This window comes from Mauremys mutica, chromosome 2, assembly GCF_020497125.1.
Source record: "Mauremys mutica isolate MM-2020 ecotype Southern chromosome 2, ASM2049712v1, whole genome shotgun sequence".
NCBI classification, from domain to species: Eukaryota; Metazoa; Chordata; order Testudines; family Geoemydidae; genus Mauremys; species Mauremys mutica.
Genome location: NC_059073.1, coordinates 228,143,318 through 228,160,830, shown reverse-complemented (window position 1 = coordinate 228,160,830; position 17,513 = coordinate 228,143,318). Strand labels below are relative to the sequence as shown.

At 39.3% G+C, this 17,513-nt stretch overlaps 1 protein-coding gene across 15 annotated transcripts in view; it reads right to left on the bottom strand.

Annotated features, from left to right (window-relative positions):
• TBC1D5 (TBC1 domain family member 5) overlaps positions 1 to 17,513 on the bottom strand; it is a 503,676-nt gene that overhangs the window by 175,482 nt on the left and 310,681 nt on the right. For all 15 annotated transcript variants that reach the window (XM_045005374.1, XM_045005379.1, XM_045005375.1 and 12 more), the window contains one exon: positions 16,285 to 16,457. In XM_045005374.1, the coding sequence (XP_044861309.1) occupies positions 16,285 to 16,457 (173 nt within the window). The remainder of the gene's footprint in view (positions 1 to 16,284; positions 16,458 to 17,513) is intronic.

Genomic DNA, 17,513 nt, shown 5'->3' with positions numbered 1-17,513 from the left:
TATCCCATGAGTGTAGTAAAGAGCTTGTAATTTAAGAGTGCCAAAGCCCAAGTGCATCATGAAGGTCTTTCCTCACAAGTGACATTAATTGCATATCCCACAGATGCTTATTATGTATTCTATTTACCGGGTATATCACGGAAAAGAAATATATTAATTTAAAATGTAAAGGTTTAATACCATTTAAGTGTAATGCAACACAGCTGCTTTGTGACATCACAGGGCATGCTGAAAACTGTAGCACAGAGCTATCATGTAAAAGTGTATTTTAAACACAGAAGACATTAGGGCATGTGTTTCAGTGGGACAGCAGCACCCCTCAAATGAATAGTGAAGCATGATGCACGACTAAATGCTTTCATATGCTGGATGTGACATTGCCTCAAAATGAAAGTTGTCCTCACTAATGTAACTGAAATAATAAAATGGAGAATTAAAATTCCTTTTAAAAGAATTTATTTTTAAAGAAGTGACTACACGGATTATATATGCTGAACAACATCTAGAATTGAAAAAGTCATCAAAGGTCCCATTATCCTTTCTAGTGTTCAGTGTATATTGCACACACTACTTGGATATGACATTGTCGTTGACATTTCTAGAAATTAAGAGTTTTGTATGCCTGCAAAATTTCTGTTGTAACTATCCACCTTTTCTGTTGTCTGATTGGGTCATTGTGAATGTTACAATGAGTGAGTCATCAAATGTCAGGAAAATATCAGGGCTGCCCAGGGGGGGTGGGCAAGTGGGGCAATTTGCCCCAGGCCCTGGGCCCTGCAGGGGCCCCCACGAGAATATAGTATTCTATAATATTGCAACTTTTTTTTATGGAAGGGGCCCCTGAAATTGCTTTGCCCCAGACCCCCTGAATCCTCTGGGCAGCCCTGGAAAATATCTGGCCCCCTTCACTGACCCGTCCTAATGTAGACTGAACTGGTTCACTGAACTATGTTTGTGGCTTTTGCTCTTAGAATATGGCTCCCCACGTTAACATTTCCTAAGATGCTTTTGAAAATTCTTGATCCAGCATACATCAGCAACAGAAAAGATACTCAAGGTGAAAGATCTTGAGCCTCAGCTTTGCAAGAACAAACGCTTTTTCACTGAAGTTTGTACAGCTCCTGTGGATGTTGAGAAAGGGATCTTTCACAAGTTCAGTGAAAGCTAATGTAACACACCCATTCTAAATGTTAGCACAAATTTATGATACTGCTTTCAGAACAGAGTTCTTCCTCTTGCGCTCTCAGTGTTCACAATGATGTGTGATTATTCCACTCACCAATATGCAATGCAAAAAATATTAACTGACTGCAGTCATACAACAGTCTTCCTACTGGGCTCTATATTATGGAATTATAATTTGCCAGTTTATTAGCTATTAAGATTACAGTACTCACTTATCTTATTTATTGGCTCACTCTTATAATAAGGCTAAAGTATTATTTACAAGAGCTCTGCTCTTTATTATTTTTCAGCTTCTGAATTTTCCTAGATTCATACAAGTTAGAAATGAAACAGCCCTATTAAGTGATCTAGTGCACTCATCAACCAGTGCAGCATGTTTCCCTCTGCATTTACCTGTGTTTTTTCCAGTCTATTCTTAAATGTTTCATATGATGAACTTTCATCAATTCCCTTGGGAGACTATTCCACATTCTAACAGATTTTATAGTCAGGAAGTTTTTTCTAACTTGAGAGTTGAACCTAACTTTTTCCCCATTTTCTAATTTAATACAATTACTCCTGATTATGTGCCTGATGCTGCAGTGAATGAATCTCCTCTGACGTGAGGAGCACCTTCAACTCCTAGTTTAGTTAATGGAGGGTTGAGGGCACTCAGCACCCATGCAGTTTTGGGCTCATGTGCTATCCTGAATACTTTCTCTCCCTCCTTGATGTTTACACCTTTCTAACATTCGTGCTATGTCACTGCTTAGCATTCACATACTATTCTTTCCAGTCAATTCCATGAGCGTCTAATGATTTTTATTTTCTTTGCAGAACTCCCTCCACTTTTCCATTCTTCCCCACCTCATCTCAGAAGGGGAGATATAGGGTGACCAGACAGCAAATGTGAAAAATCGAGACGGGGGAGGGGGGGTAATAGGAGCCTATATAAGAAAAAGACCCAAAAATCGGGACTGTCCCTATAAAATCAAGACATCTGGTCACCCTAGGAGATACACACATTTGGTTCAAGCACAGGGAGAATGCACTATCCACAAAAAGAAAGGAGTGCGCTGGGGGGGGAGCCCATTCCTGAAACCCCCCACAGCTCAACAACTGGACCGGACCCTTGGACCGGAGAAGGGGATGAACTGTTCTCAGGGAAAGCAGAATGCATGCCCCAAAATGCTGGAGCTGACTGGCCCCCCGTGCTCCCCGTTCCAATCATTTAAACTTTTTCTCAGATTGCAGGAGCCCTTTGCTTCTTCAGCTGCCTTGATCTCTCTTCCAATAAGCTTAGCCTGTGAGCTGCATTTCCAGGATATTGTAGGTGTGAACAATTTCCTGTTTTGGAGATCAGGAAGGAATTTTTTCATATTGGGCCAAATTGGCTGACATATGGAGGGGTTTTTACCTTCCTTGCAGCATTGTGAAGGCATGATTGGGGTAAAGAAGACTAGGATTTAGAAGTCTAATACTAAGAGTTAATACAGGAATCTGCAGTTTGTCGCAGCTGATGGCTGGTGTCTAGTGAGGAAACAAATAAAACAGGTAAATGAGACTCAGCATTTTCACTGGGGGACCCTGTGCTTGTAAGGAGAAGGGGAGACCTGAAGTCTTCATAGACCAAAGTCCCCCTTAATACTCGTTACCAACCCCACAGGGATGGGAAAATATGTGGACTCAAAAGTGTGCTGAGGCCTGGAGGATAGGCCAAAGGGTCTATCCAGGGTTATTGGTTATATGGATGAAGGTCTGTAACCTGGCACTAGACCTAGTTAAATGCCTGATATTTGAGATGGGTGGGCATACACCTCCCCTCCCCACTGTTACATTACTAAAGTTGCAGCCTACCACTTAAAATCCCAGAGTCTGTTTTTCTCCTGCATGTCCTGCATTCTCCTGCATGTCCTTTCTGGCAACGTGATGCTCACAACTGAAAGAAATACTTCAGCTCTGTTTGCACCAGAAATGTGATTCTGAAGCTGACACACTTCTAAGTATGCAGCCTGAAACTGTTTAGACCTTTTTTGTTCTTATTACAGAGCAAATTCATTATCTCACCTACCTTGTTTCTGTAATATCCTGGTACCAACACGGCTACAACAACACTGCATAGAGCAAACTCACATCTGATTTGCTATCCACTGACATCTAGAGTTCAGATAATCTCCTTGAGGAAGTAATGTTTATTAGGAAAGCTTACTTCACTGTTAGGAAGTTTAATGACCAAAAAGTATTCATGCATGTCCTTTCTAAAGTATTGTACTGTAGTACAAAATACCACATAATTTCTGCTCAGGAAAGCGCAGTCACATAGGGAGAAAATTAGGAAGGAGTGAAATTAGGAAGGCCAAATCACACTTGGAGTTGCAGCTAGCCGGAGATGTTAGGAGTAACAAGAAGGGTTTCTTCAGGTATGTTAGCAACAAGAAGAAAGTCAAGGAAAGTGTGGGTCCCTTGCTGAATGAGGGAGGGAACCTAGTGACAGAGGATGTGGAGAAAGCTAGTGTACTCAATGCTTTTTTTGCCTCTGTCTTCACAGACAAGGTCAGCTCCCAGACAGCTGCACTCTGCAGCACAGTATGGGGAGGTGACCAGCTCTCTGTGGAGAAAGTAGTAGTTCGGGACTATTTAGAAAAGCTGGACGAGCACAAGTCCATGGGGCCGGATGCACTGCATCCGAGGGTGCTAAAGGAGTTGGCCGATGAGATTGCAGAGCCATTGGCCATTATCTTTGAAAAATCATGGCGATCGGGGGAGGTCCCAGATGACTGGAAAAAAGCTAATGTAGTGCCCAGCTTTAAAAAAGGGAAGAAGGAAGATCCAGGGAACTACAGGCCAGTCAGTCTCACCTCAGTCCCTGGAAAAATCATGGAACAGGTCCTCAAGGAATCAATTCTGAACCACTTAAAGGAGGGGAAAGTGATCAGGAACAGTCAGCATGGATTCACCAAGGGCAAGTCATGCCTGACTAACCTAATTTCCTTCTATGATGAGATAACCGGCTCTGTGGATGAGGGGAAAGCAGTGGATGTGCTATTTCTGAACTTTAGCAAAGCTTTTGATACAGTCTCCCACAGTATTCTTGCCAGCAAGTTAAAGAACTCTGGGCTGGATGAATGGACGGTAAGGTGGATAGAAAACTGGCTAGATGGTCGGGCTCAACGGGTAGTGATCAATGGTTTCATGTCTAGTTGGCAGCCGGTATCAAGTGGAGTGCCCCAAGGGTCGGTGCTGGGGCCGGTTTTATTCAATATCTTCATTAACGATCTAGAGGATGGTGTGGACTGCACCCTTAGCAAGTTTGCAGATGACACTAAACTGGGAGGAGTGGTTGATATGCTGGAGGGTAGGGATAGGATACAGAGGGACCTAGACAAATTAGAGGATTGGGCCAAAAGAAATATGATGAGGTTCAACAAGGACAAGTGCAGAGTCCTGCAGTTAGGACGGAAGAATCCCATGCACTGCTATAGACTAGGGACCGAATGGCTGGGCAGCAGTTCTGCAGAAAGGGACCTAGGGGTTACGGTGGACAAAAAGCTGAATATGAGTCAACAGTGTGCCCTTGTTGCCAAGAAGGCTAATGGCATTTTGGGTTGTATAAGTAGGGGCATTTCCAGCAGATCGAGGGATGTGATCATTCCCCTCTATTCAGCACTGGTGAGGCCTCATTTGGAGTACTGTGTCCAGTTTTGGGCCCCACACTACAAGAAGGATGTGGATAAATTGGAGAGAGTCCAGCGGAGGGCAACAAAAATGATTAGGGGGCTGGAGCACATGACTTACGAGGAGAGGCTGAGGGAACTGAGATTGTTTAGCCTGCAGAAGGGAAGAATGAGGGGGGATTTGATAGCTGCTTTCAACTACCTGAAAGGGGGTTCAAAAGAGGATGGATCTAGACTGTTCTCAGTGGTAGAAGATGACAGAACAAGGAGTAATGGTCTCAAGTTGCAGAGGGGGAGGTTTAGGTTGGACATTAGGAAAAACTTTTTCACTAGTAGGGTGGTGAAGCACTGAAATGGGTTACCTAGGGAGGTGGTGGAATCTCCTTCCTTAGAGGTTTTTAAGGTCAGGCTTGACAAAGCCCTGGCTGGGATGATTTAGTTGGGTTTGGTCCTGCTTTGAGCAGGGGGTTGGACTAGATGACCTCCTGAGGTCCCTTCCAACCCTGAGATTCTATGATTCTGAGATTCTATGAAAACAGTCTCTCTGATAAGCGGGCCCTAAGGCCATTACACAGGTCAGAACCAATACCTTAGACTTTCCCTGGAAGCTAACCATGAAATCAGAGAACACTGATGTCATATCTTCACAGCAAGAAACAGCACTAACATGGGCCACCACATTCTGCATTAGCTTAAGCTTCTGAATGGACTTACAGCTCAGCCCCACATATCGTGCATTGCAGTCAGTCTGCCCTAGGACTAAAGACAGGAACAAATCTCCCCAGCAAAAAAGAAAAGATTGCAAATCTTTTGGACAGACTTACTCAAATGGAAAATCAGAGACTATGAGACCTGTTATTTGATAATTTGAAAACAGTTGAGTATCTAAGCAGACCTTCACACTGTGATAATAAATGATGGACATGTACCTGAAATCAAGAAGGCTATATCATTTCTGATTGCTTTCTCAAAGCCACCATAACAACAGTGTTTTCAGTATCTAACCTAAAGAACATTAACATCTCCACTGGATAATATCATATGAAAGTTAGTCCAGGTGTTGCACAATGTTTTGATATCTGTTTGGACCACATTATTTGAGCTGAGTGTGCCCTCATGTTAGTTCCAGACACTTGTCTATTATAATTTCTCTGGATGGTGGGTTAGTGGGATTCACTACATTATGGGTCTTTCTGAACTCCATTATTCCGGACAGCAAAGGACCAATGGGGACAGAAAGACTATTTCTTGTTCCCCTGGTCAGGTCCAACTAGAGGACTTCCATGCATGATATTATCATTCTTAATAACTGATGGAGATATATGATGGAGACCATCATTCCCAGGAGTTAAAGGAGGTATCAGATGTAGAAAATGATTCCTTTGAGCCTCACTTTGTGAGAGTCTCCCAGGAAAGAATTAAGATGGGGATGGTTTTGGTGGATAGGCCTTCATGATGCCTCTCAATCTGAGTTAACCTTGCTCCTTTCCTTTTTGATACTTGTTTCCACAGTAATGACTAAAACCGATTGTTCTGGGTGACCTAAATTCCCACACAAACAACACTTCTGGGCTACTTCCTAATTACTTGGCCACCAGGACACATACGGGAACGTCCTAGGGGGACTTCTGGCTTTGCACACAGCAGGCTATCTTCTGGATCTGTATTTCTGAGTATGGTTTTGAGAACCTCATCATGAACATAATGAAGTCAGAAGCACCAATGCCATTTGGGACAAAAGCTAGTAATTTCATTGGCCCACCCTCTTGGGAACAGACTGATTTTAAATGGCTCTGAAGATGAGTACTGTTCATCTAACAGATCATTCTGTCAATAGTCTTTGAAAGATACAATGGTTTGCTGTCCTTGATCATCAATACAATTGCCTCTTAAGGCTCTCTGCCTCAGGGCAAGGGAGTAATATGATTCCTGCAAGAAGTACTGCATAACAAATGGGCAGTCAAATTCTGTTTCCAGATGATTCTATAAGTTCCAAGCTTTACAGATAGCTTTGGACAAGTGAATTGCGAAGGAAAATTTAGCATGCCAGTGGCAGATGTCTCATTTGAATAACACCTATTGTAACATTAAACACTATGTTGTCTTGTGGAAATGCATGAAGTGAAGAATGTTTTCTTTGCTTTCATCATAACATCCATAAAGTCCTGGTCATTGGAGCTGTTCAGTGTGGTGAATAACCTGGTTAACTGGATGTCTCCACTATATTACAGATTTATGTATTTCACATACTTTTCTAAGGAACTTGTGGCTAAAATCAACCTTATCTGAGCCAAGCTGTTTGTCCATGCTTCATGGGTGCAGAGCTGTATGATGAGAATACATAATTTTAAATTTTTCAGTCTCTAAATTGTGTTGGCAGACATTGCCATACTGTTTCTCCTTTGTGCAGTTCTAGCCCTAAATCCACCATCTCTATTTTCATGTAAACCCATGTTTTATTAGAAAGAATAAAGGATATCAGAGACACAAATTTCAGTCTTCAAAAGTATTGGTCTTTATCTAAGAATTGATAGCAGGATACAAAAGTGATTGTCCATTCCTGTGTGGTATACACGGTGCTGACACTAACTTGGAGCCCTATACACACAGAGAATTATTTTCCCAACAGTCATTCAAGCCACCTTCTAGTGGCTTTTTTACTACTCATATTTATCCTAAGTTTTCTAGACTATAATTCCCTCTCTTGAAAGAAAGAAAATAACAGGAGTCAGAGCAAGCAGCAATGATTGATCTAAGCAGTTGAAATGCACAAATATACAGTAAGGTTAACAAAGGACAAGTGTATATCTGATTCATGTAAATGCTGTAAACAATGCTTCATGAATTCACTGTAACGATTCTCTCCCTTTACTGTTCGCCTTTATAACTGTTGGTTAGCTTAAATCTTCATATCACAGTAAATTGAACCTATGGCAGCCTTCCATATCTCTCGGAATATTCAATTCATCCTACAAGCCCATGCGTCAGAAGCTATTCATTCCCCATAAATCTACTGGATTACAATGCTTAGATATGTTTCATAGTGCCAAGTTTGTTTTTAAAGACATTATGACAAAAGCCAAAATGGAAGCTTTCTTGCTATGCTTCTTCCTCAAATACAGACTTTTTCCTGTACTTCAAACGGGAAGCACACCACCTGCATCAAGGAACAATATAATGACAAATCTGCATTCCATCCTCACAGCCACCCAGTACTACTCATTATCATCTCAGCACATAATTATGTAGCAAGAGAATAAAAGACAGATGAACACTTTCCACTCCTCACCCAATCTTTCATTCTCTTTATAATGTAGGCTTCTAACATTGCAGACGCTACAGTAGGAAATCTTAAGTCTAAATGTATACAGTTTGTGAAGGTGGGGGAAAGAGGATATAAGCTAAAATGTATCAGACTATCGTTTGCAGTCTAATACACAACAGCACAAGAAAATGTAAAAGAACAGAAGGCACTGTTTCAATCAAAAGAATTGCAAACTTTTGGAGAAGCCCAAGAAGCAGCGAGGATATCAATCACTTAAGAAAACTAAAAGCAGGTAGTTTGGGTTTAAAAACAAGAAATGAATCTTACAGAACTAACTGGCATTTATTTGTTGCCCCAATAAGGTATTTAACTGTGATGCTTCAGGAATTACCCACATTTATTTGCATAAAACAAAAATTAGTTACATCCACTGAGTGTGAGGAACCATATGAAAACTTCAAGAATAGATAAACAACCTGTATTTCAAGTAGTGAAAAGTTACTCAGACAGTCCCTCCCACATCAAAATAAAACATAGCTTTCCAAATGACCTTCAGACGTACTTCTCACCTTAACATTTACTTCTGCATTTGTAACTTCCTTACTATTACTGTTTTGCTATTCAAAAGATGATTGACAGAACAAGTCCATAAACAAGTCCCATTAGCTGTCATGGGATAAAAGGGAAGGTCCTTTCATGGACTGAGAACTGGTTAAAGGACAGGGAACAAAGGGTAGGAATTAATGGTAAATTCTCAGAATGGAGAGGGGTAACTAGTGGTGTTCCCCAAGGGTCAGTCCTAGGACCAATCCTATTCAATTTATTCATAAATGATCTGGAGAAAGGGGTAAACAGTGAGGTGACAAAGTTTGCAGATGATACTAAACAACTCAAGATAGTTAAGACCAAAGCAGATCGTGAAGAACTTCAAAAAGATCTCACAAAACTAAGTGATTGGGCATGAAAATGGCAAATGAAATGTAATGTGGATAAATGTAAAGTAATGCACATTGGAAAAAATAACCCCAACTATACATACAATATGATGGGGGCTAATTTAGCTACAACGACTCAGGAAAAAGATCTTGGAGTCATCATGGATAGTTCTCTGAAGATGTCCATGCAGTGTGCAGAGGCAGTCAAAAAAGCAAACAGGATGTTAGGAATCATTAAAAAGGGGGATAGATACTAAGACTGAGAATATATTATTGCCTTATATAAATCCACGGTACGCCCACATCTTGAATACTGTGTACAGATGTGGTCTCCTCACCTCAAAAAAGATATTCTAGCACTAGAAAAGGTTCAGAAAAGGGCAACTAAAATGATTAGGGGTTTAGAGAGGGTCCCATATGAGGAAAGATTAAAGAGGCTAGGACTCTTCAGCTTGGAAAAGAGGAGACTAAGGGGGGATACGATAGAGGTATATAAAATCATGAGTGATGTTAAGAAAGTGGATAAGGAAAAATTATCTACTTATTCCCATAATGCAAGAACTAGGGGTCACCAAATGAAATTAATAGGCAGCAGGTTTAAAACAAATAAAAGGAAGTTCTTCTTCACGCAGCGCACAGTCAACTTGTGGAACTCCTTACCTGAGGAGGTTGTGAAGGCTAGGACTATAACAGTGTTAGATCCCTGTGAACTACACTTACATATGGTTTAATCTATGGTTTAATCTGTGGGACTGGCAGAGGATTATGAATTATGAATTTTCCTAGAAAGACATGTGGGCATAATTAGCATAAACTCATTCTACAGGTAGGTCAGACTAGGGATTATAAAGTACTGACCTACCTGTATAAAGTACTGAATACGCTTTCCAAAAGCTACCCTTTTACATGCAATGCTCTGCCTAATTCAAACAGTAAAATATTACAAGACAAATTCAACCCAGGAAGTCCATGAAAGTTGTGCTTACTTAGCCTAGGCCAGAATTTAGTCCCAGATACTTAGAAATGTGATTTTTCCTTTGCTGGACAGAAGTTTGCATATGCTTAGTTTTTACTATACCATTATTTGATTTTTATATGTTAATTTGTTTCAGTACCAACAGGCAGATTAGCTGGCTTCTCTATTAACTGCACAGTGAATCAAATTTGTTTTTACTGTAATTGCTGTCCAGCTAATTGATCATTGTGGATTAAAACTATAGAGCTACCGTAATTGGTTTGGACCATGCCATAGACTATTTCTCTCCTTTTTGGAGGGGAAGTATGAAGGGCATAGGTTGGGGGGGAGGGATAGCTCAGTGGTTTGAGCATTGGCCTGCTAAACCCAGGGTTGTGAGTTCAATCCTTGAGGGGACCATCTAGGGAACTGGGGTAAAAATCTGTCTGGGGATTGGTCCTGCTTTGAGCAGGCAGTTGGACTAGATGACCTTCTGAGGTCCCTTCCAACCCTGATATTCTATGAAAAATCAAGGTGTTCTGGCTTTTCCTTGAAGAGGACTGATGCCTGTGGTTACATTTTCAGGACACCATCAAAGTTATCCCCTAATGTGATGACTAGCCCCTTCCGTGTTGCACACTGCTAATTTTTTTTCCTGGATGCAGTAAGTAATACATATATTCCTTTACTGTATTAGTGAAATTCTTTAATTTCATTTCTCCCTCCTGAGAGTGATACAGTTAGGGGAAAGAATTCTGGCTTGTACTGAGGTGGCATGAGAGAGAAAGAGAAACAGGTGGATGCCCTACAGCAGAGCTCATAGCAAAGCAGCTAATAAAAATAGTAGTGGAGCTGCACAGCTGCTGTTGTCTTTTCTGTAACACAATCTTTCTAATGCTACCTACTGATCTATGCTAATGACTGGTGTCAAAAGTTACCCTATAAACTTGCTACTACTACGCTCCATCAACATTTTTTTTTGCTACCATGTGGCTATACTGGAATATAATTCTAATATCAATCTACAGTGCTTGAATCTGAACCTCACACTGCAGTGCCAACAACAAGCTATCCTAGCTATCTGACTGATCTTCATAAAGTGGAACCATGGGGGGGCAAAGACATTGGCACATACTGTTCTGAAGAGAGCTTTTTTTGTTCTCAGACAAAACTGTCATGAAATATTTATAAACATACACAAGCTTTATATTTGTATGGATGTGCTTATACAGAATTTGTTTAACCAATATGATATTGGTATATAATCTGCCTTCACTGTTATGATGAAGCTGTTTCCAAATATAAGCCAACGGTGTCAATTTTCTCTTAAAGAAAGCTTTTACACTCAGGACATGTGGCACTATGTTTGTGTGTATTATTTTTTATGAATCCATATGATAAACATTAATATCACCTGATGGCAGTTATTGCATGCAGATTCTTGAGAATTTCATTCAGTTCAATATTAATATATGTAATTCACTCTGAAACCCTTGTTATATAAAACAAACTAGTTGTAAAAATATTATGTGGTAATATCTTTTTTAATTTATTCATCATATTTTAAATGAAATGTAAAATAATCCTCTAGTACAAATTACTTTAAATGGAAGAAAATGCATTAAAAACCTTGTCTTTTTAAAAATTTTCCTTTCTCAAGTTGAGAATACAGCCTGGCTTTAAGTTGACACTGGAAACACTGCCTGTATAAGAAGCAACAGAATGGTTTTGCAATAATTATTTTGCACTTTAACATGAATTCGATGTAAGGGTCAGAGAAATTAACATTTAAATACCATTTAATCTAGGACATTAATCATCGTTAACCCATCTAATTCTACAGTTAAACTGAATATTCAATCTGTCAACCTCTCTAAGTATCTAATCCTTTTATTCAGATTTAACTTTTTTTTTTAAAAAATTTACAGGACGTTTATTGTCTGGAAGCCTGTCATTGAACTACCAATGTAATCAATTTACAGTTTTATTTAAATATATATTTGTACATTTTACTTTCTAACTACAAAATAGTCAAATGAGACATAACAGACAGATTCATTTATTTTGTATTGCATACTCAATGTGTAGAATCATCATGAACGTTAAACGGCCTTATCCTAGAGACACGGGGAAATAACCCATGGGGTTAAGAAGGAGTTAAATAGCCTTTCATTTTTATTTTGCTCATTCAAACCCAGCCCATGTTGGTAGTTGCTGAAAAAGTATCTGAAGGATGCGCAGTGGCCTACTATATATTAAATGAATCGGTGGTCAAATTTCACATAGTAGACACGTGTCCATATTAAAAAGTCCACATTTGGCACCAGTTTTGGGCATCCGAGAGATAAAAGACTAAGTGGATATGAAAAGCAAACTAGCTTATCACACCTAATGGTGTTTTCTTTTTGGCCAGCATAGATTCTCAATGGCAGGATACAGGAACACAGGTCCCAATGCCATGGATTTAAAAAAAAAAAAAATCAGTCTCCTGGGCCCCTTTTCTCTAATGGCCAAATTCTCTGTATATTTAATACAATCCAAAGAAATATCACTATTCTGGCTACAAGATGAATACAGTAACTCCTTGCTTAACGTTGTAGTTATGTTCCTGAAAAATTTGACTTTAAGTGAAATGAAATTAAGCAAATCCAATTTCCCCATAAGAATTAAATGTAAATGGGGGGGGGAGTTAGGTTCCAGGGAAATTTTTTTCACCAGACAAAAAACTATATGTTTTTATCTATCTATCTATCTATATATACACACACACACACACACACACACACACACACACACACAGTGTAAGTTTAAAAAAAAACAATTGAATACTGTACACAGCAATGATGATTGTGAAGCTTGGTTGAGGTGGTAAAGTTACAGGGTGGAAGAGGGTGAGATATTTCCCAGGAATGCCTTACTGCTAAATGATGAACTAGCACTCGGCTGAGCCCTCAAGGGTTAACACACTGTTGTTAATGTAGCGTCACATCCTACAAGGCAGCATGAATGGAGGGAGGGGAGACAGCATGGCGGACAGTCACACACATCCTGTGTGTGGGGGAGGGAGAGAGGGATGCGCATTGCCCCTTTAAGTACGCTAACACGACTCTAAGTACTTGCCTTTAAAAAAATCAGGAAGTTGAGACAGCAGCTGTGGCCAGCAAGTTCTCTCCGTCCTGAGCCCTGTCCTGTCCCCACCCTGCTCTATACGGAGAAGGGGTAAGCGGGGGGCACAAGTAAGGGGGAGGGGGATACCGTGACATGAGCCCCCCACTTTCCCCCTCCCTTGCACAACAAGCAGGAGGCTTCTGGGAGCAGCTCCAAGGCAGAGGGCAGGAGCAGCACATGGCAGTGGGGGGGAGGGACAGCTGAATTGCCGGCAATTGGTAGCCTGCTGGGCGGCTGCTGCACAAGGAACTTAGGGGAGCTGGTAGGGGGGCTGCCAGTCCACCCTGGTTCTAAGCCCCAACCAGCTAGCTGCAATGGGCTGCTCTTCCTGCAAGCAGTGGACAAAGCAGGCGGCTGCCAAACAACGTCATAAGGGAGCATTGCGCAACCTTAAACAAGCATGTTCCCTAATTGATCAGCAACGTAACAATGAAACGACGTTAACCGGGATGACTTTAAGTGAGGAGTTACTGTACAGTGAATTATGAATGTTTCCATCCTTCTACTTTTACCCCTTCAATTTGAATGAGACCACAAGTACACACAACACACCAATGAACCTTTCCTCCCATAAATTATTTTCATCACTGTGACGTAATTTGTCCTAAAGATATCATGCAGCTTGTAATGCAAGGTCAAATATCCCTGGTCCCTCATTCCAGCAAGCCATATGGTATGGACAAAGATAGATATTGTTGATTGCTGTCTCAAATAAAACTAGCACTAAATAAAGAAATCATCAAGCAGAACATTCAGATGCTTGATCTGAACAACCAAAATTATTAGTCATACCACAAGTACTGTACTGACTTAGTGCTCAAAAACAGGTTTTTTTTAAAAGGAGGTAACCAAGTCATATTTCTGAATATTAACCACACAAGCAAGAAACTTTTGAAAATTATTATTAAAGCATACACAAAATCCTGACCTGGTGACTAGACTCCTGATCAGAACAAGTTTCTCTGTCATTACAAATAAAAGAATGACTGCTGCTAAATGTAAAATGTTAAAAGCAAATATATGAAGTTACATAAATTATAAACAAATATTTATCACTTCACCTACCACTGAAACTGAAAATATGAAAAGTTAAAGACATGATGTATTTGTAAAGAGACCTACAGCCTGCCGAACTCAGTCTAACTGGCTATCCCAAATCCATTACTTATTACAAACCTTTCACTCTGCTGTTTATCTTATCTCCTTCCTCTTGCTCCTGCACCATTTTAGTAGAATATTCCCAGGGTTGTGCATTGTGAGGTTTAAATTACAGTTAAATACTAAACCAAACCAAAACCTCTTTGTTAGTAAACACTTTTTGCAACTAATTTAATCTAAGTGCTCTCATGAGCCCTTGATGTAGTTATCTTACTTAAGCTGGAAATGTAAAGCAACTATTACTAATAGTTAAAATGACTAGAAATGTCTCCTCTAGCTCAAAAACCATTAACCACAACACAAAATTTGGCATTTGAAGCAGTCAACTTGTGCACAACTGGAAACCATTATTCAGAAAAATGCCTATCTGACAGCACTAGAGGCAAGAATAATTACAATATGCTCACATTATTTTTCCTCAGTACTTCACACTGAATCAGAAATTCGTAATGGAAATGACCTGCTAGAAAATCTAGTCCACTACTTTGCAAATGCTGGTTTGTTCTCTATGATACATTTTTTAGAGCTTTGCCAAGCCTAGGTTAAAAAGTGTCCTAACTGATGGGCTTTCACTGTTTCTATTGATAATTTTACAGCTTAATACCTCCGTCAAGAAAGTTTTCTTGATACTCTCTGAGGCTTTCCTTTTTTTAAATTTCATCCCACAAGCATAAAGTCTCTACCATTTCTACCTCTGTGTGTGTCACCTGAGAACACATTGCTCTATTATTGTTGCCATATTGCACCACAAAATCAGGTCTACTTTGCCTTCCATGTTTACTCCTCATCAATACTGAGTTTCAGGTTTTGCCTTCCCAGTGTATATCTGTGTTATGGATTAGTTTTGTCCCAACATATCAGTTTGTATTCTTCCAAGTTGTTTCTTATTTTCCTTTTTATCCATATTTCTAAACTCTTAAGGTATGTGAGCATTATTTTTCTGTCCTCATTGGTGCTTATACCACTTTCCAATTTAATATGATTTGTGAAGTTCAGTAAAGTCTGCCTCTTCTTTCAGATCATTAGTGAAGTTATTAAATAAAATGAGACCCATACGGTATCCCAACTAGATAATCTGCCCTGTCCCCAATTTTAACACCTTGTCATTTATCTTTCCTTGTTTGCAGCCCCTTCAGACAATTTTCAATTTATGTGACAGGGTTCATATCACAGCCCACTTAGCTTAACTTTGCAAGATTATGCGGGAGATTGTATCAAAGAATTTACTAAAGTCTAAATATATTCATATCATGTTACAAAATTAGTATATGAAGGTAATTTTATAAAAAACAACCAGGTGTGATAAAATTTGTTCTTTATAAACCTAGGCTACTTATTGTTCTCAGTTACATTATCCTCTAGATCTTAAATGAGTATGTCTCTTAATAGGTCTTCTATTTTACTATAGATTCAAGTTAGACTTCATCTTTAAAGATCACAATATAACCTAACATTTGTATAAAACATAGATAGTCTACCAACCTTGATAAATCTGCAATATTTAGATCCAAGGAAACAAAACGACAGAGCTCAACTTAAGGTAAAATTGTTAGTCAGCGTTACTTACAACATATTCTCTTATGGCAACTGTATACATGGGTTCCCAACTGTCCCATGTATACTGAACTGAACTTCTGCATTTTAGAAAACTGAAGCTGGGTGACATTAGAAGAGTCTTTTTCCAGAAATTCCAACTCAAAAATATTTCAAATAAATACTTCAGAAAACTGTTGTACAAAAATACTTCAGAATACTTCCAGGCATATAATAAAGCATTTTCCATTTATGAAGTGTGGTTAGCAGAATAAGCACATGCACACAAAGGTAAGTAGTGCTTTTTCTTAATTACATTTCCCTTTATTCCAGAAGACATTAATGTTTTAAAACAAGTGGGGCAAATATTCTCTATTTTATGAAAAACAAATTGCAAGCAATTAAAGTAAAGAAGGCATTATAAACACTTACAGTCCATAAATCTGTGGAGCAATTTCTAGCCTGTTCAGATGCATGTACAGCTCAATATCATGTTTCTTCAGCAGGTGATCCTGTATCTGGTTTACTTTAGTTACAATAGCAATAGATGGACCTAAATCCTGTGGCCTCGCAAATGGTATAGGTGTCATCATTGCATCTTTCTCCTAAAGACAGAAAAACAATCAGGAAATGAATTATTAAAACACTTTGCATGAAACGTCAGTATAGACGTACATGAGAGATAATTACTTTCCTGTAATCACTAACTTCTGAAGTAAACATCTCAACAAATCACCTTAACCAAGCTCAGAGTTCTGGTTCTAGCAGGAGTGCCTCAGGGCAACCTGTTGTAGGCACCTGCCCCACACTTCAAGTTAACTTCGTTCTATTGGTCAATATGCTCCCATGTTGGTAAAGCGTAAAAACGTCATCATAATGACAGAACCACAAGTCTGTGCAGGTTTCCTACTCTCAGGCACTAAAAACTCCAGTAATAAATAAATGAAAAAAATGTAATAAAGCAAACTTTTTTTTTTTTAAAGAAACAAAGTGAATGTGCTTGGACCAGTCTTATTATAAAGGTATGTTTTTTTTAAAAAAAAGAAAACTCAGGTGAAGTAACATGCCAACCTAAACTGTTAAACTTTTAAAATTAGCAGATATGGTGAATAAGATACCAAACTGAAAAAAAAAATAAGTGGGAAAATACAAAAATAAGAGAAATTGTGAAAACAACATAAGGGGTTGGGGAAAGTGATCATGAGACTCCAAAAAGGTTACAGCTTGATACCAAATCTTGATTCTGGCAAAGCACAGGACAAATCAAAGTCCTAGATTTTAATGAAAGTTTGCAGGAAAAAAACCACATAATTGCTTTCAAAATATCTTTAATGGAAATAAATCCGAAGCTCACTGCCACAGAAAACAGAGACCCCAGTCCTATAAACACTCATGCACATGCTGAACTTTAAGTACTGTGAGCAGTCTCACAAATGAAAGTCTTTTATACCCTTAAGCATTTGCAGGATCCAGGCTTTGTTTTGCCCAGAATGGGCTTTGACATGGTCTTTGAATTGCTGGCCCACCAGACTGTTATAATGAGAGCAGTAAGGCAGCTATTTAAGACACGATGCTCTTGGAAACAGTGGAATCTATTAAGTTAGCATAAAATGAAACAAAAACCTGGGTAGACATTGTAAAAGCTTTAGTCTGACCCAGAT